Here is a 21761-nt window from a genome sequence, read left to right as displayed (position 1 = left end):
GTTTCCTGGTCTGTTTCCCCACTCTACACCTGGCCTGTTTCCCCACCTATCTCTACCTCCCAGGTGTAGTGATTAAATTGCCATACGAATTTTATTTTGTTCTTTACGTTTTCATTACTAAGGCACTAGGGAACAAACCCAGGCCTCATACAGGCTAGGCACGCACACCACTACTGAGCTACATTTAAAAGTGTGTTGTTTTCTTGAAAAGGTACCATTCCTTAGCCCTGAATGTCTTGGAATGTCTTGGAACTCACTTTGTGGCCCAGGCTGCCTTGAAACTCCTTCCTAAACCTCCTAAATGCTGAGACTTTAGGCACAAACCTCGACGCTTATTTTATTTGTTGTTTTGTTTGTTTGTTCGAGATAGGGTTTCTCTGTGTAGCCCTGGCTGTCCTGGAACTCACTCTGTAGACCAGGCTGGCCTCGAACTCAGAAATTCGCCTGCCTCTGCCTCCCAAGTGCTGGGATTAAAGGCGTGTGCCACCACCGCCCCGCTAATTTATCTATTTTTGAAGCACAAATGCAGCCCAGCTGGCCTTGAACTCTCAGTAATCCTGTCTGACTGCAGCCATTGCATTTGTGTGCCATCACCTGGGGCTCTGGATTAAACTTCCTATCAGGATAAGGAAACTTTCCGATATCCCGGGCTAGCTCTCGCTTATTGGAGCATTGAGTCAATCATCTAAACGGTCATAGGTCGGCTCTGAGGTTTATTAAGATTTCAACTTGGAGGCCAGATAGAGTCATCCTGTTTCCAGTGGGTGTTCTCAAACTGCACTTATCGGAACTCTTGCGGAACTCTGCGTGCGGACTCCGGTAGGAGGATTCAGGTTTCACCCTCGGGGGACCTCGAGCCTCTGCAGTGCTTTGTGGCTCGCGGAAGAGCGTTTGTAAGCAGCGGCCGCGCGCTCCACCGAGAGGCCCCGCTTTGCGGCTGGCCGAGCCAGGAGGCGGCGATCCAGGCTGGGCCGGGACTTCCTTCCTCCCGGGCGGGACAACAGAACCACCCGCAGCCAACACAGAGCTCCTGTCAACTTGCGGAGCTAGAGTGCAGCCATGGGCTCCCTGCTGAGCAGCGACAGCTCCAAGTCCGCGCCCGCCGCCGCCCCTGGGACGCTGGAGCGCAGCGAGCACCCGGAGCTGCCCATCACCTCCTTCGACTGCTCCGTGTGCCTGGAGGTTCTACACCAGCCGGTCCGGACTCGCTGTGGCCACGTGTGAGTGTCGGGTGGCGCGCCCACCCAGCGGGGAGGGTTGTTGGGGAAGCGGAATGCACAAGGTGGGTGGGAATAGAAGCAGCGAGTATTGGGGAAAAGAATGCAGACCTACGGCCACCTGGACAGGTCCGGGAAGACACCCAGCGTGTGTGTTTGTGTCTGTGTGTGTGTGGTTGGGGGCGCTTCCACCGGATTGAGAGCGGGACAATCGTGGGGTGTTAGGACAGGGACCTCCGACATGCACTGTGGTCCGGCTAATTTTGACTGATCCGGTGTGTCTCCCACTCTTCTGAGGTGGGTTTTGTTTTGTTTTGATTTTTGGAGCTGCGCACATGTTCCATAACCTCCAGAGGCTGATCTCTTGTGCTGTAAAGGACCTGTGCAAACTCTTTCCCACACGCATCCCTTTCTCAACACACACAGACCTCGACCCCTCAAAAATCGTCAAGGCCAACTAGAGCATGCCAAAGGCCTTCTGAGGTCGTTAGCTGGACCAATTGTCCATTGGGTGGGGCTTGGAGCTCGGATGTTTGCTTCTCACCACTAAATTCACCCGTTTAAAAACTGCTGCATAGTGACTGGAAGTTGCGAGCTACCTGGTGTAAGCACAGCCCCTCCCCAAACCGAAAGTATAGACAGTTTTCTTCAAAATCACCTGCATGTAGTTAAAAGCAGTATTTGTTTCTAAGAAGGCTTTAAAAAAGAAGCCTCAGGCATATGCTGTTAGGGTATGTTCTTAGGGGGTGTTTGAATAAGCAGAGGGTCGTTTATTCTGGGAGGTTTTTTTTTTCTGTGTGTGTGTGGTTTTTTTTTTGTTGTTGTTGTTTTGTTTTGTTTTTGTGGTCACATGGGTGTGAGTTTTGTGCTTGCATGCATGCAAAGCCCATTCCACCGGCGTGTCTGAAACTAATGACAATCCGATAAAGCACAAGAACAAAAACACATTTTGCTTACCAACAAGGCAAAACCCCGGATATTACTAACGCATATGCGCGACTGTGTTTTTAATGGCACTTGAAGGCTTAACAAACACGGAGAACCGGGAAGCCCCGGTACCGACAGGAACTAGGAAGGAGAATGTGCTGCCCACACAGTGTTTAAATCAAGAGTGCTCTGGGTGCTACTTTGTGGTTATTCTCAGGACCTGTTTTCTTCAGCTTTGTACTTTAAATTCAAGGCTTATATATTTTTTTAACATCGTTTCCAGTTTGTGGTGTTGTTTCCTAGCTGTCTCAATATAGTTCTTTGAGATACCATCCAAAGGCCAGGTTGACTGGGTGAGAGCCAAGGTTCTGTTGTATATATTGATATATGAAATATATCAATTAGGTCAGAACAATAGACCTAACAATAGACCTCTTTGTTTTCTTTTGGGGAGGCTTGGGGGGTGAGTTTGGGTCTCATGTAAAGTAAGTCATAGCTATACAGTCCCTTCCATTGCTCTGAAGGAGCATAGTCCTATGATTCCAGATTGTATTCAGGGGTTGGATTGTGAACACTTTGTTTGTACCAAAGGAGAATATGAACTTGCAAAAATGTTACATTTCTTTCTGTTTAATCTTTTTTCTTTGTTAAAGTGAATAGGAAACAGGCCACTGGAAAAACAGTCATAAAATATCCTAACAAGGGCTGGATGAATTGCCTTCCCTCCCTTAACTGTTCTTTGTTTTGACAAATATCTATGCCCATTGTTCTGGCTGTGGGCAGAATTTCCATGTTCTTCCTTTTAGCCAACTTGGGCCCCTTCCACTTTATAAATGTTAATCAGAGTCCTTTTGCACTGGAGTCTGTTGTTAACAGCAACTGTATATTCTAAATGAATGACTCTTTCCTGCCAAGCTTAAGTCGGAAAATGAGAAAATTGCCAGTGAAACCCTCTGTTTTTATCATCCCATACCGAGGTTAGATTGTGAACTGGGTTGTTTTTGTTGCTTTTAGTTTACAAACAAGTAAATGACAACCGTTCTTTGGATGAGTAAATCGGTGAACCTTTACACACAAGCTGGGTTTGGAATTCAGCCTTCTTATGACCAAGAGGTTGACTCTCTCATTCTCAGTCTCTGCCTTTAACAAAGGTGAGCCTTGAGCTGATACGAGCAAGTGAGACCCACAGAAGCCTGTGAGGAAGGCTGAGAGCTAGAAATGTAGAGCCCAGTGGTAGACAGACCACTGGCTTTGCATATGCCCAGCCCTGGACTGGATCTCCAGTGCCACCTGCATAGTCATCTTTATTGTGACAGTCTCATGTATCCCAGATGACCCTGAACTCACTGCAGTCAAAGATGACCGTTCACTTTTAGTCATTTCATTTCTTTCATTTTCTTTTTCCTTTTTTTGAGAAATGGGTTTGACCTTGTAGAACAAGCTGGCCTTGAATTCTGAGATCTTCCTGCCTCTGCTTCCTAAATGCTGGGATTAAAGGCATGTGTCATTCTTCCTGACAAGGACTCTTTTGCCTCCCTATTGAAGAGATAACAGGCATGTCTTGAATGTGTTGCTTGAGTATCAATCTCAGGTCCTTTGCCAGATAGGCAGATAGGCAGCCTGAGCAGGCACTGTACCAAATGAACTATACTCCCATCCTGTTTGTTTTTGAGACAGGGTTTCTCTGTGTAGCTCTGGCTGTCCTGGAACCTGCTCTGTACAACAGACTTGATTCAAACTCCTGCCTCCTGAGTATTGGGATTTAAATTTTGCATGAACACTGCCCTCACACCTGTTTTTGTTTGTTTTAATGGAATTTCTGGGTTTTCAATTTATTTTTTTATTTGAATAAGATGATTGTCTTAGTTAGGGTTTTACTGTTGTGAACAGACACCACAACCAAGGCAACTCTTTGTTTTTGTTTGTTTGGTTTTTCGAGACAGGGTTTCTCTGTGTAGCCCTGGCTGTCCTGGAACTCACTCTGTAGACCAGGCTGGCCTCGAACTCAGAAATCCCCCTGCCTCTGCCTCCAAAGTGCTGGGATTAAAGTTGTGCGCCACCATTGCCCGGCCAAGGCAACTCTTACAAGGACAACATGTCCATTATCATCAAGGTGGGAACATGGCAGCATCCAGGCAGGCATGGTGCAGGAGGAGCTGAGAGTTTCACATCTTCACTGGAAGGCTGCTAGGAGAGGTCTGACTTCCTCTAGGATGAAGGTCTTAAAGCCCACACCCACAATAATACACTTCCTCTAACAAGGCTACACCTCCTAATAGCACCACTCCCTGGGCCAAGCGTATACAAACCATCACAGTGATACAGAATACAGGGGTGGAGGCAAGAGGACAGCTTTTAGGGATTGGTCCTCCCACCTTGTGTGTCTTGGAGGTCTTGCTCTAGTAGTCAGGTGTAGTGGCAGGTGCCTTAAATTGTCCTGAGACATTGTACTCCTGTGCCTCATGCTGGCTTTAAACTCACATTATGAGGAAGAATGACATTGAACTACTGATATTCAGGCCTCCATCTCTCCTACTTTGTGGGTGTGCCCCCTCTGTGTGTGTGTGTGTGTGTGTGTGTGTGTGTGTGTGTGTGAGAGAGAGAGAGAGAGAGAGAGACAGAGAGAGACAGAGAGAGACAGAGACAGAGAGAGAGACAGACAGACACAGACAGACAGACAGACACAGACACAGAGAGATTTGTTCTGTTTTTCAGGCTGGCCTGGAACTCACTGTGTAGACATACAAACAAGACTCTGAACTCACATAGATCCACCTGCCTCCCAAGTGCTTGGATGTGCACCACCCTGCATTTCCAGCATTTTATATTTTGATTTGATTATTCATATCACAAAAATCATTGTAAAATCAGATTAGAAGAAAAAGACTTCCTATATTTGCTTTGATATCGTCAGAGGACTGGGGAAAGAGGGAACTATTAAATGGAAACTGAACTGAACTAAAGAGGAACCTAATTTACCATTGAAGAGAACTGTCAGGTCTGGGGATTTTGTTCATTGGTAAAGCACTTGCCTAATGTGTGCAAGGTTCAGTGTCCAGTGCCAGGAAAATAAACTCTTCTGTGTTATAGACACACCTGCTGAAGAAGACTGGGGATAAAACTTAGCTACTTTACATGATCAAAGCCACTAATATTTGTTTGGGCGTATGGTTTCCATGACGACAGAGAGGAGCCAAGGCAGCTGGAAGCTGAGTTCAGGAAGTAAAGAGCAGGAACTCAATGGCCAGTCTAAATTCTCAGTCGGCCTCTGGAGATATAAATCCCCCAACAAGGCCAGAACTCCTAAGACTTTGAAAACACTGCAGCCAGCTGGGGACATTGTTCAAATGTCCAGAACAATGGGGGACATCTCCTTTAAACCAGCACAGTTCTGATGCAGTGGAAGCCGTCTTACCAGTGTGCACAAGGCTTTGGTATAGAAGTTAGGTCCAGTTTTCCTCCCAGCCCCATGCTCCCAGAAATAAGACTCAGATTCAAAATATATTTACAAATACCTTGGCCATATAGCTAGGCCCCTCGGACTAGAGTCATAACTTAAAATAATAACCCATTTATTTTAATCTACATTCTGCCATGTGGCTGGTTACCTGTGCTCTCAGGCAGGACACCTTCATCTCTTTATATATCGTCCTGCCTGGCTCGATCCCAGAATTCTTTCTGCCTCCCAGATGTTTCACCTTCTATTCTACCCTTTTCTATAGGCCATAGGTTTTTTTTTTTTTAATTGACAGGTTATGAATCCATATAATATATAAGGTAGTCTTTCACTTTGGGTTCAGTCCCTTAGGTATTACACACTCAAATAGACACAAGTAAATAATTAGCTTTCCAATTAGATATAGTAGACAAAGAAATATGTTGGAGACAATTCCTAGGATTTAATGAATTCATGAAAAAATATTTATGGAATTTACTAGACTGATTTATAGCTACAGTGCTGCTAATCCAGCAGTGGCTGGCCTGTGAATAGAAAGTCCTTGAATCTAGTAGAATCACAGTGCACAAGGGTGGATGTCTCAAGTGATCTTTAGTACATCCTGAAATCCCAAAGAATACTGTAATGTCAGAACGGAGATGCCTCAAGGCAAGGTCAAGCAGGAAAAGAGCAAAGCTTCCATCCATGTCCTCATAGACTTCTGTAAGAAGGTGTGGTCCAGATTAAAGGTGTGTCTTCCTACTTCAGAAGTCTGGATTAGAAGTGGATCTACCTACTTCAAATTAGGTCAAAATCCCTCAGGTGTGTCCTTACAGTTTTGAACTTAGTTAGTTCTGCATGTAGTCAAGTTGACAACCAAGAATAGACATCACGGGCCTGCTGAACATGCAGCAATCTGGTAAAAAGAATTTAAAATGCAACTGCTGATAGCTCATTCTGGTGAGACATACCTGTAAGCATTTGACGTGCAGAATCCTAGAGACTGCCACAAGTTTAAATCCAGCCTGGATATCAAGTGTTAAGCAGCTATGACTGCCTAAAGAGACACTGTCTCCAAAACAACAAAATACCATAAAGAAACAACAAAGACAGATATCTCAAAGACCCCGGAGAATACACTTAGGGGGAAGTAGATGAAAACTAAGTTACCAAAAAGGTCTAGAGCAATGTTTCTCAACCTGTGGGTCCCAAATCCCTTTGAGGGTCGAATGATCCTTTCACAGTAAATGCAAATATTTACATCATGATTCATAACTGTAGCAATGAAAATAATTTTATAGTTGGGTCACCACAACACGAGGAACTGTATTAAAGGGTCACAGCATTAGGAAGGCTGAGAGCCACTGCTCTAGAGGTTTATGGGCCTGAGAACCCAGAGCTGGGGGTGGTGTCAGACAGGAGGAGTCTCCCTTGAACTCAGTAGAGATCACTGCTTATCAGAGATGTGCACGCTTTTCCTAAAAGCCAGTGCTGGTGAGGCCATTTCTAAGTCACTTTAAGGAAAGTAGATGCGATTCCATTAGAGATGAGGCAGGAGCTGGAAAGCCTGTCCAAAGTGTGACTCAAGAGGAGATCCTTTCATGTGCCACCACTGCCCAGCTAAAGAACAGAGCTCGGGGCCTGTGGAAGAGCAGGAAGTGCTCTTAACCACCAAGAGAGGGGGGAGGGCACATGAGATGGTACTGGAGATTGGACCCAGGGCTTTGCGTGTGCTATGCAAGAACTCTCCCAACTGAGCCATATCCCAGGCTCCAGTGGTCTATGGTTTCTCTGTAGTGACTTTAAGACAGAACTGAGGATTGGCCACAACCCATTCGTGCCCCAGAAGAACACCCCATTGTACTTGGTGTGAAGCCTTTTATGCTACAACTGGGAAATTCTTGAGTGCTATTGCTCTAGTAGGTGAACACGTGACCACTCCATGAAGATTTGGCAGTTAATTGTTGGCTGTTGGATGATGTAACTCCAAAACAAAGCATAGTTTGGACAATTTGGTGTTCTTCCATAGCACCAGTCACCTGACCTTTTGAAGCTTAGCTTGTGTGTGTGTGTCCCATGCTAGATATGATAGGGTTGCTATTTTTCTTGCTGTGCTGGGGACTGAACTCAGTATCTCACTCTTGCTAGGCAAGCACTATAGCACTATATACACTGTACCAGTAAGCGATACTTGGGCCAGACCAGCCTGCTCCACTGTTGAAGGGGGTTGGTTTGTGTGTGTGTGTGTGTTTTTATCATGGGATATTCACCTGTGACTTTTGTCTTTGGATAATGGCTCCTCTGTTTCCATTTTGATGCTTATTTTGCCAGCTCTCTCTCTCTCTCTCTCTCTCTCTCTCTCTCTCTCTCTCTCTCTCTCTCTCTCTCTCTCTCTAACTCTTGTCTAGACAGGTTCTCACTCTAACCCAGGCTGACCTGGAGCACAGTATATAGCCCTGACCAGCCTTCAACCTAAAGCAATCCTCCTGCCTCAGTCTCCCAACTGTTGGGATTACAGATGTGAACTATTAAACCTAGCCAGCACATCCATAGTGAAAACTTTGCGCTGAGTACCCCAATTAAAAGGTTAGGCCTGCCACCTGCTGCCAACAGCTTCTTCCAGATCCCACCCCGCCCTGTCGTTCCTCCCCCCCCTCCCCCCCCCCCCAACGCTATTTTCCAAAACCCTCTCCTCAACCCTAGAGAGTCCCCAGAGCTTCTCTTTCCTGTTTGAATTCATTTGGAGTTGTTTAGTTTTCCTCGGAGACTGGGGACATGCGTCTCTCTAGTGTCCTTAGCTGTGTCTTCCTGTTTTCTTCCAGCGCTCTGCCAGCCTCTTCATTACAGGGGATTTTGGCTAATTACTTTAGAGAAATAGAATTGGGTTCATGAAATAACAAATAGGAGTGATGTAATTAAGTTTCCAGCTGGTTTCCGAGTTGGTTGAGTCATTATGGATTTCCTTATTGGTTTTCTCCTGCTGTGCTGCAGGGGGGATGGGGTCAGTGCTGGAGGGAAGGGCCATATTCCCCAGAGAGAGGGCTTCACTCCAAGAATTCTGGGAGATGGCACTGGATGGTACCAGACTAGTAAGATAAATCACACCAGCAAAGCCAGGGGGTTGGGTTTGTGTGAAATTGATTCCAAAGCCCTGGTGATGTCTTCAGAAGCTTTTTGTTGTTGGTGGTGGTAGTGGTTTTTTTTTTCCATTTAAAAATTACATTTATTATGTTGGGTGTATGTGAAAGGGTAGTGTGCCCTGTGGGGGTCATGGTAGATGCTTCTTACCACTTGGTATTTCACTGACCACGTTCAGAGGTTTGAAAACAAGCCAGATTGTTACTGTTTGACACAGGATCTCACTGTAGTCTTTTTTTTTTTTTTTTTTTTTTTTTGGTTTTTCCAGACAGGGTTTCTCTGTGTAGTCCTGGCTGTCCTGGAACTCACTCTGTAGACCAGGCTGGCCTCGAACTCAGAAATCCGCCTGCCTCTGCCTCCCAAGTGCTGGGTGAGATCATTAAAGGCGTGCGCCACCACCACCTGGCTTCACTCTGTAGTCTTGATTGGCCTGTAGACCAGTCTGGTCCTTAGTTGACAGAGGTCCTCCAGCCTCTGCCTCCTGAGTACTGGGATTAAAGGAGTATGCCACCACTCTGGGGTGGAGTGAGAGCTTCAGGATGCTACTGCATTTACACCCGTCATTACATCAGCTGTTATCCTTAACTATATTTTATTTGTGTTGCTTGCTCTTTTTCTGATTTCCCACTTCAGAGCCTCCTAGGGGACTGGTCAGGGTAGACAATTGAATACTTCCTTTCCTTAGTGCCTGGTCCCCCATTCCCCTCCCTTAGGGTCTTCATGGCAGAAAGACCTCACAGTTTTTGAGAAAGGATCTAATGTAGAATTTAGGCTGTTCGACTGTTTACATTATTGGGGTTGATCTTGAACTACGGACCCTCCCACCTTCACCTTGTGGTCAAGGCCTGTACCACAGCACCCAGGGCTTTGTGTGTATTACTATCTATGAACATACAAATGCTTACTGCATACAAATACTCTTAAGTCAACTGAGCCTCAAGACACCATAGACAGGACAGCACAGCATGATTTACTCATGGGAATTTTGGCAATTCCCAGAAAAGTCTCTATTGGGCAATTTCTCCTAACTGATTGTTATGTCAACTCTCTGACCATGTTCTGAGCAGCTACTATTGTGCCTGGGTTGTGTAGGAGGGACTCTGTGTTCTAAGTGGCCTGGGAACTGTTACTGTAACTTCTGTCATCACAAGAATGTTTTTGTTTTGCTTCTCAGCTTTAGTGAGGTGATACATTCTGACTCACATGTAGAGTGGGTTGATGGATTGCTGCAATTCCTTACAGCCTGTAACAATATCACAGTCCAGATCTAGAACAGTTAGTTCTGATACACTGACAAATCGCCTCCTGTCCTTTGTGGTCAATTTCTGTCCCTATTGCTATTCCCACCAGCCCCCATCTGCTTCTGAAATCAACTTTGGAATCATGCAGCCAGTAACTCTTTGACTTGGAGAAGGGGCGTGGATTTTATTTTGCCCATCTTGTCTTTTTGCCACCATCAGGAGCCATTTGCTGGTGTAAGGCACCAGTATGTCCTGGCCTTTTGAGTCAGTGTCTCCTATAGCAGACTCACTAACATAGCTAAGATGACCCTGAACTCCTTTTCTTTTGACCTCTGGATTCCTGAGATTACCGGTATGTATCACCTTGTCTAGTTTATACGCTGGTGGAGATGACGCTCAGGGCTGCATACATGCAAGGCAACTGAAATATACTCTTAATCTAGTGTAGGATTAGAGAGACAGGATCTCATATGCTCTAACTAGTCTTGAACTTGTTCAGGATCATTTTGGACTCCTGGTCCTCCTTATACTTCCTAAGTGCTCCCATGCCCACCTTAAGGCACCAAAGTTTCTTGAATAGATGTATTATAAACTTAAAGATAGATGAAGTGTCTCATTCTTTTTCAGGGCTTCAAATGACCTATAAAATGTTAAACTTCCTACTTAATTCTGAATGCCTCTCTGACTCTTAGCCTCCATCCTGGTTTATGTTTTGAGAGAGGTCTCATGGGCTGAAAATGTATATTTTTTTCTTCTTCTTTTTTTCTTTCTTTTTTTTTTTTTTTTTTTTTTTTGGTTTTTCGAGACAGGGTTTCTCTGTGTAGCCCTGGGCTGTCCTGGAACTCACTCTGTAGACCAGGCTGGCCTCAAACTCAGAAATCTGCCTGCCTCTGCCTCCCAAGTGCTGGGTGAGATTATTAAAAGTGTGCGCCACCACCGCCCGGCAGAATGTATATTCTTGAAGAGTGCATATTGCAAGTGGTTCAAGCATTCAACTAAAATATTGTCTCTTTGTGGTACTCTGGATCAGTATCCAGGCTGCCCCTGATCTTGTGTGATCTTGAGTTAAGGCTGGTCCTTGTCTACTCTTTCAGCACAGCTCTGATTATGCCCTGAGATTTCTGGCTGCATTTCTGCATGTCAGCTAAGTGTAGTCCCTAGCTGTTGTAGTTTTTGGTTTTGTTCTCATTAGGAGTGTCCCCGTTCTTCTCCTGGTTCCCTTGTATGCTTACCACTGCTTTTTTTTTTTCTGTTTGGTTTTTAGAAAGGCATTGTACAGCCCAGGCTATCCTAAAACTAGGGTAGCCCAGGGTGATTGAAATCTCAAGTACTGGGATTAGAGCTGTATATCATGCTGATTTAATTTCCTCTCTAATTGGACAAAGAATCTACTCTTTTTGTTTTTGTTTTTCAAGACAGGGTTTCTCTGTGTAGCCCTGGCTGTTCTGGAACTCACGCTGTAGACCAGGCTGGCCTTGAACTCAGAAATCCACCTGCCTCTGCCTCCTAAGTCCTGGGATTAAAGGCCACCACTGCCTAGCTAGATTCACATACTTATTTTTTATTGTGTGAGATCTGTTTACCACTAACCCAGTCCCTGTGGAGATCCTAAGAAGGCATCAGATCCCCATCAAATGGCCTCAGAAATCTGCCTGCCTCTGCCTTTCAAGTGCTAGGATTAAGCACTTAGCACGTAACAAGGTAGGGTTTCTAAGAGGAGAAAATACAATAAAGGTACATCATCTCATTAATGGGATAATTCCACCCATCTTTTTATCCTAGCTTGAGGAAATCAGCCTGTCTGAAGTGACTGACAGGCCCAACTGGATTCATTAATGTTTTGGGTCTCAATAAAGGGCCAGAAGTATGATGACCAAGCCAGCTCAGTCAGTCAACAGGTTCTCCAGCGCAGGAGTGAGGAGTAAAAGAAAAGAGCAGAAAGACAGAATTACAGCATGACCCCAGCCAGTTCTGAGACTGAAGGCTGAGGTGGGTTTGTTTATTCTTTAAACCCTTTTAATTACATGCAGGTATTAAGGTCAGTTCTAGGTTGAGGAACCAACAATACGATACAGTCAAGGAGCAAAAAAGGCAATATACAAACTCCACAATCGCCCTGCAGTGGTGGTGCACGCCTTTAATCCCAGCACTGGGGAGGCTGAGGCAGGTGGATTTTTGAGTTTGAGGCCAGCCTGGTCTACAGAGTGAGTTCCAGGACAGCTAGGGCTACACAGAGAAACCCTGTCTCGAAAAAACAAAAACAAAACAAAACAAAAAAACAAAAACAAACTCCGCAATCACCCCATGATCATGTGATGATGCTCAGGATCCCTGTTTCTAAGGGCTCATCAGGATGACAAGTATCTGAGCCTCCTTCCCTGTCCTAGCCCACAGTCATAGTCATGCCTGAGGCCTACTTCTTTGTTCTAGCCTAAGACTTGGATTCCTGACTGAGATTACTTCTCTGTTTTAGCCTAAAATTAGATTCCTGCCTGAACTTACTTCCTTGACATGGCCCAATGTCGGATTCCTGCCTAAAGCCCATTTTCTTGTCCTTGGCCAATATTGGATTCCCGCCAAGCAGCCCCAAAAGCTGTCCACTGAGGCAGAACTTAGATTCAGTCTTTTTACCTGGGAGCAGTTGAATGGACAGTAATAAGGCTCAGATACCTCGACTTTCTTTTCTTTTTCTTTCTTTCTTTTTTTTTTTTTTTTGTTTTGGGAAGTCTTATTGTGTCTTATGGTGTGGCCCTGGCTATGCTGGAACCTGTTATAAACCAGGCTGGCTTTGAACTCACAGCTCTATCTGCCTCAGCTTTGAATGTTAAAATTAAAATCATGCACTACTATGATTTTATTTTTAAATTGTGTGTGTGTGTGTGTATGTATGTGAGTACGCGCCCATATGATTACAGATGTTCTGGGCGGCCAGAAGACATGGGTGTTAGCAATGGAACTCAGTCTTCTAAAAGAACAGTATGTACTCAAGTGCTGAGCCGTATCTCCTGACGTATCCTCTGTTTGTTTTGAGTAGGTTCTGCCGATCTTGCATTGTGACCAGTATAAAGAACAATAATAAATGGACATGTCCATACTGCCGAGCGTACCTTCCTTCAGAGGGAGTGCCCGCCACTGACATAGCCAGGAGGATGAAGTCAGAATACCAGAACTGTACTGAGTGTGGGACTCTGGTGAGTGGTACCACAGCCCATGTTCATGGTTACGAGCAAAGGTTTCCAGTGAAATTATCATTCCGCCTTCTCCATCTCTTCATCTCCCCCACTTTGGGGACAGGGTCTCATTCTATAGCTCAGGATGGACTTGAACTTGCTATCTCCTGCCTCTGCCTTGGAAGTTTCAGGACTGCCTACGTGCCCCACTGCATCAGCACCTTTAGTATTTGTGTGTATGCGGCACTGGAGATTGAACCCAGGGCTTCCCACATGCTGGGTGAGTGTTGGACCAGCAAACCAGAGCCCCAGCCCTCAGTTTTTCTTTTGATTTCGAGACAGAGTTGAGACAGTCACCAAGGTCGCTGTGCTATTCTGTAGCCCCAGCAGCCTCTCAAGCATCTTCTTTGAAACTTGGAACTCTTTTACTTCTTCCACCTATTTTCCCTAACACATTCCAGAGCTGGGAAATAACATTTTAATGTGGAATTTTTAAAAAAGAAAACTTACAAAACCCATGTATGATAGCTCATGCCTTTAATCTCGGCACTTGAGGATCTGCTGCATGTTCAAGGCTGACCCAGTCTACACAAGTTCCAGACAAGCCAGGACTGTTTAACAATATACTGTCTCAGAACAGTAAAAAATAACCCTACAAAGTCAGTTCCCAGCGGTCAGAGAACATGGTTGCTCTGACCCCTTGCTTCAGAGTATGCAAACCAACTCCCTTACCCCTGGCCCTTAAGGAATTATTTCTGAGGTAGCAGGAAGAGGCTTAAATGGCTCACTGCTTCCCAGCCTCCAGCCCTGCCCAGTGACTGATTTGATTTGGTTACCTGGACCTCCTCTTCCCAGGGTCCTTTTCTCCTGTTAGGCTCAGTCTTTCCCAGGGAGCTGAATGGACACCCTTCCTATGTCAGCCACTGTCAGGCCTTTGAGGCAAGGACACACAAGGAGCATGGCATCTCCTGTAACCTTGTACCCAGCTCTTATCCACTAAGGCCTGGGTGCATTTACAAATGTTTATACATGTAAGAATATTCTGTCGTGGCCACCTGACCAGAATTTGTTCATAACCTGATACCCAGCATCCTGATATCCAGTACGAATTCTCTTCTCATTTCTGATTTGGCACAATTTGTTTATTTTTAATTATTTATTTTGTGTATGTGGGGGTCACATCTAAAACAGCATTCTCTCAGACCCTGGATGAAGTCCCCCATCAGGCTCTCTTTGGTATCTGATCAGCCACAGGATTTTGATTAATGTTTGAGGAACTCTGTGCCAGCCTCTTTCTAGGCTACCCTTCTGTCCTGGAATGCTGCTTGTTCCTGAAACAAGGTACAGCTTGTCATTTCACTGTCCAGGCCAGCAGCTCTTTTCTGTGCAGCCTGGTCTCAGTAGTCCGAGGTCCCCTCAGAGGGCCTTCTTAGCTACACACCCTCACATCCTCATTCCTCTTGAAGTATCTGCAGCATTAGAATAGACAAGAGGCTCAGTGTCTACCATCTCTGTCTGCAACAGTACCTTACATAATGTATGTATGTCTGGATTATAAATTTGTCAATTTGTCAATGTACAATCAATCCCCAGGTTGCTGATTTTTCTAAGGAAAGATTTTTCTTGAATAGAGTGCAATTTTGTTTGGTTTTGTTTTGTTTTTGTTTTTTTTGTTTTTTTTGTTTTTTTTTTTTTAAAGAAACCAGAGTCTTAGCCTAGTCCAGCCTGGAACTTGTGATCCTCCCGCTTCAACATCCCAGGTACTGAGGATTATGTGTGTACCACCACACCTACATTAGAGCTAAGTCTTTCTGTCTCCCCCACCCCCACACCCCCTTTTTAAAAGATGGGCCTCATCCTGTAGGCCTATGTGGTGTGGAACTCACTATGTAGATAAAGTTGGCAGAGATCGCTCGCACTCTGCTTTTCGAGTGCTGGGGTTAAAGGCATACACCATAATGTTCCTGTCTATTTCCATCACGTGGTAGAGTTTTCGAAGTTGGTTTGGGCAGAATGAGGCAGCGTGGGCTGGCTGTGGGCTGCCACCTAGCGGCAGTTGTGAGAAGTTTCCTCTGCAGATCTTAACCAGAGCCCTCAGAGTGTGCACCATACAAGCAAGGGCTCCTTATCCTCCACTGATGAAGATGGACTACAAGATCGGTGGCTTATGTTTGCCTTGATGCTCGTTGTGAACTCATACAACACTGCTGGTCATATCCACATCCATGGCATTTATCACTTCACTTAATGTGTGAAGTTTTCTTTAGTTTATGATGGACACTTGCAAAATGTGTATGTTCAGTTTTCATCTCCATTTCTTTTCATCTTGTGCAATGTTTTTCTTCATTCTTACTCTTTTCACTTTTGTCTTTCCCCCACAAAATCCTATTTGCATAGCAGTATGCAAAACACCCTTTGTCACTAGACATTTTTTGGCTTTTTTTTTTGGATTTTCGAGACAGGGTTTCTCTGTGTAGTCCTGGCTGTCCTGGAGCTCACTCTGTAGACCAGGCTGGCCTCGAACTCAGAAATCCGCCTGCCTCTGCCTCCAGCTTTTTTTTTTTAAAGCATGCTTTTTAGAAGGAACAAATTTAAAAGCTCAATATTCAGTTTCTGAAGTGTTGGGAAATTTTAAGCACAGTATTTATCATTGTTTTTATTATTATTGATTGTCGTTATTGTTGTGATTATTATTACCATTATTATTTGGTTTTTCAAGGCAGGATTTCTCTGGCTGTCCTGAAACTTGATCTGTAGACCTGGCTGGACTCAAACTTAGAGATCTGTCTGCTTCTGCCAACTCAAATGCTGGATTAACAGTGTGGGCCAGTATAAAAAAATCAAATTTATAGCTGTCTCAGTGTCGGCTGATTTGAAAGTTATGAAGCTAGGTTACATGAAGGCCCTGCCAACAGGAGTTTTCTCTTGAATTTGCTTTGTGTAGGTTTGCCTCAGTGACATGCGGGCGCACATAAGGACATGTGAGAAGTACACAGATAAATATGGCCCACTACAAGAACTCGGCGAGACCACAGCAAGGTGTGTTTGAATACAGTAGACTGCCATGCTAGGTTCAGTGTGTCTATGAAGAATTTAAGCAGCACTTGGAGGCTGGGCCAGGAATTGTGACTCTGAGGCCATCCTGGGTGAGGCCATACCTGAGTGAGGCACTCCTACGTGAGGCCCATTCAAAATTGGACATCTCTTTTTGAATAGTGGGTGATTTCAGTACCCAACTCTTATATCTTTAAATTTTAAAATTTTTGTGTGTATGTATCTGTACTTGAGTGTGTCGTCTGCACCATGTAGGTACAGGATCCTATAGAGGTCAGAGATTGTTGAATGCCCTGGAACTGGAGTTACAAACAGTTGTGAGCCCTCATGTGGGTGCTGGGAACTGAACCTGGGTCCTCTGCAAGAGCAGCAAGTACTTTTAACTACTGAGCCACCTCTCCAGCCTCAAATGTATACATCTTAAACCTAAAAATTCAAAGGGTCACTCTATTCTTCCTTTACTTGAAATTGCCCTGCTAATGTACCTGTCATTGCAAATGGTGCCATAAATTTTAAATTGAGTACAAAGTCTGCTAGATTAGCCAGTAGGGAGGAAGGCTTAAAAAATAGGTTGAGAAAATATGGCTTTGACTGTAAGTTGATGAAGTTTATGAAAAATTTAAAATACATAGAAACTAACTTATTCTAAATTCTTTTGCTAGTTAAAATTCTAACAGAATTTGAAAGCTAAGCTTGGTACATGAGTATAATCCCAAGGCAGAATTGCCAATACAAGGCTAGATTATGCTACATAGTAACTTTGAGGACAGTTTGAACTACACAAGGAGATTAAAACAGACAAAAAAACCCATCCCAGTATGGTTACACATGCCTATAATCATAACATTTCAGGATGCTGAAGCAGCTGGATTGCTGAGAGCTTTGGGGAAAGCCTGAGCTACATAGCAATAGTCTTGTCTTAAAACAGTCAGAAAAGCAAGCCAGGTATGGTGGTGCACAACCATAATCCTGGCACTTAGGAGCTAGAAGCAGGAGGACCAAGGCAAGCCTGGGCTATGTAGTGAGACTCTGTCCACACACACACACACACACAAGGAACTAGCCTAGCTATGGTCTATACAACTGTTTTTTGAAATTTCTAATTAGATGGCCACTCTAGCTGACCATGACTTAACTGATTGTAATTCTGTGCTATTTCCAGATGTGCATGTCCATTTTGTGAGAGGGAACTGGATGAAGACTGCTTGCTGGATCATTGCATTATCCATCACAGAACCGAAAGGAGGCCTGTGGTAATGATTCTCATCTACTGTCTGTCTACAGCATCTGAATTTAAGATACATTAGAAACTGCATCATGGCTCATGCCTGTAATCTCAGTGCTTGTGAGATGACAAAGGACAGATGCTGTAGGTTTGAGGTCAATCTGGGCTTAACAGAGTTCCATGCCAACTTGGGCTACAGAATTAGAATTGTATCTGCTCTTCCCCAAAAGAAACGGTTCATTAGAAACTCCGCTTGCTTATTTTCTAGCTTTTAAAGCTACTACATTTATTTATCACACAGTTCATTCACATGTGGGGATGAGGGAGCTTTTGGCACAGCTGGCGTCCCTCTTGAGATTTTCATCACTCACTCCATGAGAGTCTCTTTAATATTGTATGTCAGAGCATGGTGCTACATGATGCCTTTGGAAGGGAGAAGCATGTGGACCCTTGTGACTATAAGACTAGCCTGGACTACATGGTGATTCAGGCCAAGTAGTTCTACAACAGTGAGACCTTATACTTTTTTTTTTTTAAATCTTTAAGAAAAAGATAGCCAGGCAATGGTGACACATGCTATTAATCCCAGCACTTGGGAGGCAGAGGCAGGTGGATCTCTGAGTTTGAGGCTAGCCTGATCTACAAAGTGAGAGGACAGTGAGGGCTACACAGAAAAACCCTGTCTTGATAAACCAGAGCGGGGTGGGGAGAGGAAAATGATGCTCAGATGAAGAGAGAAATGTATGGGATCTAACTGTGTAGCCCTAGCTGACCTTGAACTTTCTTTGTAGACCAGACTGGCCTTGAACTCATTTCTTCCTGGCTATACATTTTAATATTGAGATTTGAAGCCAAGCATAGTAGTAGACAGGTGTTTAAGGCCAACCTCAGCCACAGAGAATTCAAAGTTAGCCTGAGCTACATGAGAAAAAAAAAAAAAGTGCTGGGGAAATGTCTTAGTCACTAGAATGCCTGCACACAAGCCGGAAGACTGAGTTCTGGTCTCCAATGCTCCCTTAAAACCTTCATGTGATCCCCCTGTAGCCCCGGGACTAGGAGGACAGAGAGGTTGATTCCTGGAACTTGCTGGCCAGCCAGCTGGCCTAGACTAAATGCTTAGCTTCAAGTTCAGTGAGAAGCTCTGGCTCAAAAAATAAATTAGAAGCGGGGATGGAGAGCTGGGTCAGTGTTTAAGAACACTTGCTGTATAAAAAAACTAAAAAAAAAAAAAAGAAAGAAAAAGGGAAAAAAAAAAAAAAAAAGAACACTTGCTGTTCTTACAGAGGACCAGAGTCCCGGGGCCTAGTAACCTGCAGCAATCTTTATCTCTAGTTTTGGGGTATCTGTTCTCTTCTGGGGTCCATGGGACCCACGCATGGATATGGTACACACATCATATGAGGCAAACACTCATACACGTAACAATAAAAGTCAGTAGATCATTCTAAATAAAATAATCCTTTATAAAAGTATGGCAAAATAAAAATTAAAAACACAAGGTGGAGAACAGAGGAGAACACCTGTCATTGACCTCTGGCCTTTACAGGAACATGCACAGACATGAACACATAAACCACATCACATACACCATGAAACTAAACCAACAATGTTGATGTGTGTCCTATAGATACATAGTTAAAATTCACATTCTATGGTGACTTCGCTTTTTAAAAATCTGGCATTAATAGTTATTTACAACTTGTTCTTGAGCTATTTGTCTTTCTTCCCAGTTCTGTCCGCTTTGCCGTTCACGACCTAATGAAAGCCCAAGTACCTTCAATGGTAGTTTGATTAGACATTTGCAAGTCAATCACACTTTCTTGTACGATGATTTCATAGTAAGTATATTTCTACCTTTTACATGATATTTTTGTGCTGTCTGTATTAAGCTTACTTTTTATAATCCCCATGAATAAGGTTATACAAAACAAAATTGAGCATGTAGGTAGCCTTAAGTATTAGCATTAAGGAGAAAGTCAGGACAATCAACTGCTTTGTAAAAGTGACTACTTATTGAAGTAGTCTTCTTTAATCAGCTGCAGTGGTACACAATTTTGATCCCAGAACTTGAGAGGCAGAGGCAGGTAGAGCTCTGTGAGTTCAAGGCCAGCCAGGACCTCATGATACGTCACTGTCTTCTCAACAGACAAAAATAATAAGAGGGACTTCCAATAGAGATTTCACCTTTTGTTTTCATGGAAGCGAGAGCAGCTACTTTATGTTTTACTTATAGAAGGGCTGATATGAAGTGAGATCAAATGCCCATTGCAGATGGTTGTGAGCCACTGTGTGGTTGCTGGGAATTGAGCTTAAGACCTGGAAGAGTAGTCAGTGCTCTTTAAAGGTGTAAACCACAAGAACTGTTCAGCTTTGCCCAGATTATATGGTCAAGGAGACCTTGAATCTCTGAACAAGCAGATTACAGAGGCCAGAATCAGAAGGAAGTTATAGAATAACAAGCAGGGGGTCATGACTGTACATTTCTGGGTAGGAACAAGGAGCAGGGTTGTCAGAAACTTACCTTTCAGGAACAGAGACAAGCAGCTATTAGGTATCAACATGGATGCCTAGCACAAAATCTAGTTTTTTAGCCATCACAGTGGGTACTAGGAAATGAGGTAGGGTCCCCTGGAAGAGCAATATGTGGTCTTAACCACTGAGCCATTTTTCCAAACCAGGTGTCTAATTCACAATAAATTATTCTTTAAGACCTGTTAGCAATAGTTGAAAGGCCAGTGAAGTCAAATAGGAAACAGTAACTTCAAAGTACATTCTGGATCTATGACAAGCCATGTAACTGAGAATTTATTTCCTGAAAAATGAATAATGCATTGTGCCATTCCTCCTAGTTCTGAAACACTACTGACTTTCTAATCATTTTTCTGTATTGCAGGGTTTTGGTATAATTGAGGAAGCCATTATTCGCAGAGTGTTAGACCGCTCACTTCTTGAATATGTGAATCAGTCAAACACCACATAATTTATAGGAAGGGGACCATTCACTTGTACCATTTAAGATGCTGCTTGAAGGACTGGAGGAAACTGTCAATGTTTGATGGAGAAACATGTACTGCAGTGTTATACGCTTGTCCTTGTTACATTACATTCAAAACTGTTTTCATTCTGGTTTATATATGCATTTATGTTCTTGAGTTCATTAGACATTTAACCACAAGAAAGAGCCTCCATCAGCCATTAACAGATGGAAGAGACACAACACAGGCTGGCTATGTGAAGGAGGAGCTTCATGTGTACATTTGTAATGCTGTGTATGATGCTACATATTCCCAACTATCATGGTTAAGCAAGAAAGCAATCTCTGTTCTCTGTAAAGAGATGGAGAAAAGAACAAAATATGGACATTAAAGGAAATCTGAAATTTATTCAAACTCTCATGCTCTAATCTCCAATAAAGAACATGAATAATCTTGTGAGAAAGAAGGAATGGAAAGAATTTGAAGTGACCAAAATCCAATTTAACCAAATTACAGTACATAATACTGTAACAAATTCTGCGTTTGAAGTGTGTTCTTAGCTGGGCATGGAAGGGCAGCCTGTAAACCAAGTATTCAGGAGGTGAGCATAAGAGGCTCAGGAGTCCAAGGCTAGCCTTGGCTAATGAGTTGGATAATGAGACCATAAAAAAAATTTAAAAACTTAAAAAGGAAAAAAAAAACTATGAACTTAACTATTGATACAATATGTTTGCACATATAAATATTTGATAGAAGTATTTTTCAAGTACTTGTAGCTTATTGGAAGTATTTTATAATGTAGGTGATTTCTAAGACCTGTCTGTGGGTGTTCATGGTAGCTTTCACGTTGGTGATTTTGAGGGAAACTCCTGAGCTTTGTTTTTCATTTTAATTTTCATTTTAATACCTTAAAAAGTATTAAAAAAAAAAAAGCACATGCACTAAAAGCCAGATACAAAATGTATAGCTTAACGTGTTATAAGAAACATTGCTCCTGGATGGTTATGTGTGTATGCCTAAGGGACAGGGCAGGATTATAGTTCAAAGCCAGCCTACACTACATAGTTGCAGGCTTGCCTGGGCTATAGTGTAAGACCCTGTCTCAAAACCAAAGAAACAAAAGCACTATGAACTCATATTTAGACATCTATGAATGGACTTCCATCCATTACGAATGTCACTTTATTGAGGCTCAACTTCAATTCTCTGTGGCCATTCCTTGAAGATTGGCTGAGTTTTCCTAACACTTTATCACTTTCCTTGCTGTCTCCCACAGCAAGGTCCTCCATGTTGAATGTGTTTCTATGGACTTGAGATCAGCAACTCTCTAAGAAGCTTGGTTTCTTTCTGTGGGGAATGGTATGTCACCACAGGGAAG

At 43.6% G+C, this 21761-nt stretch overlaps 1 protein-coding gene across 1 annotated transcript; it reads left to right on the top strand.

The window, feature by feature from the left end:
• The first annotated feature begins 879 nt into the window (after nucleotides 1-879).
• On the top strand, nucleotides 880-20638 carry Rnf125 (ring finger protein 125). The gene is made up of 6 exons (XM_034518390.2): nucleotides 880-1220; nucleotides 12994-13150; nucleotides 16074-16168; nucleotides 17346-17436; nucleotides 19139-19246; nucleotides 20302-20638. Exons 1-6 carry the CDS (start codon nucleotides 1060-1062, stop codon nucleotides 20386-20388), a joined length of 699 nt encoding a protein of 232 aa, XP_034374281.1. The 5' UTR covers nucleotides 880-1059; the 3' UTR covers nucleotides 20389-20638.
• The last annotated feature ends 1123 nt before the right edge of the window (nucleotides 20639-21761 follow it).

This window comes from Arvicanthis niloticus, chromosome 14, assembly GCF_011762505.2.
Source record: "Arvicanthis niloticus isolate mArvNil1 chromosome 14, mArvNil1.pat.X, whole genome shotgun sequence".
Classification (NCBI taxonomy): Eukaryota; Metazoa; Chordata; class Mammalia; order Rodentia; family Muridae; genus Arvicanthis; species Arvicanthis niloticus.
This window is presented reverse-complemented; position numbering and strand designations above follow the sequence as displayed.

Bases quoted from the DNA above. Each gene is read 5' to 3' on its own strand.
- Rnf125 (XM_034518390.2), top strand. From the start codon at position 1,060: ATGGGCTCCCTGCTGAGCAGCGACAGCTCCAAGTCCGCGCCCGCCGCC. The intron at 1,221-12,993 runs GTGAGTGTCGGG...TGTTTTGAGTAG, and splicing joins CGGACTCGCTGTGGCCACGT to GTTCTGCCGATCTTGCATTG. The intron at 19,247-20,301 runs GTAAGTATATTT...TCTGTATTGCAG, and splicing joins TCTTGTACGATGATTTCATA to GGTTTTGGTATAATTGAGGA.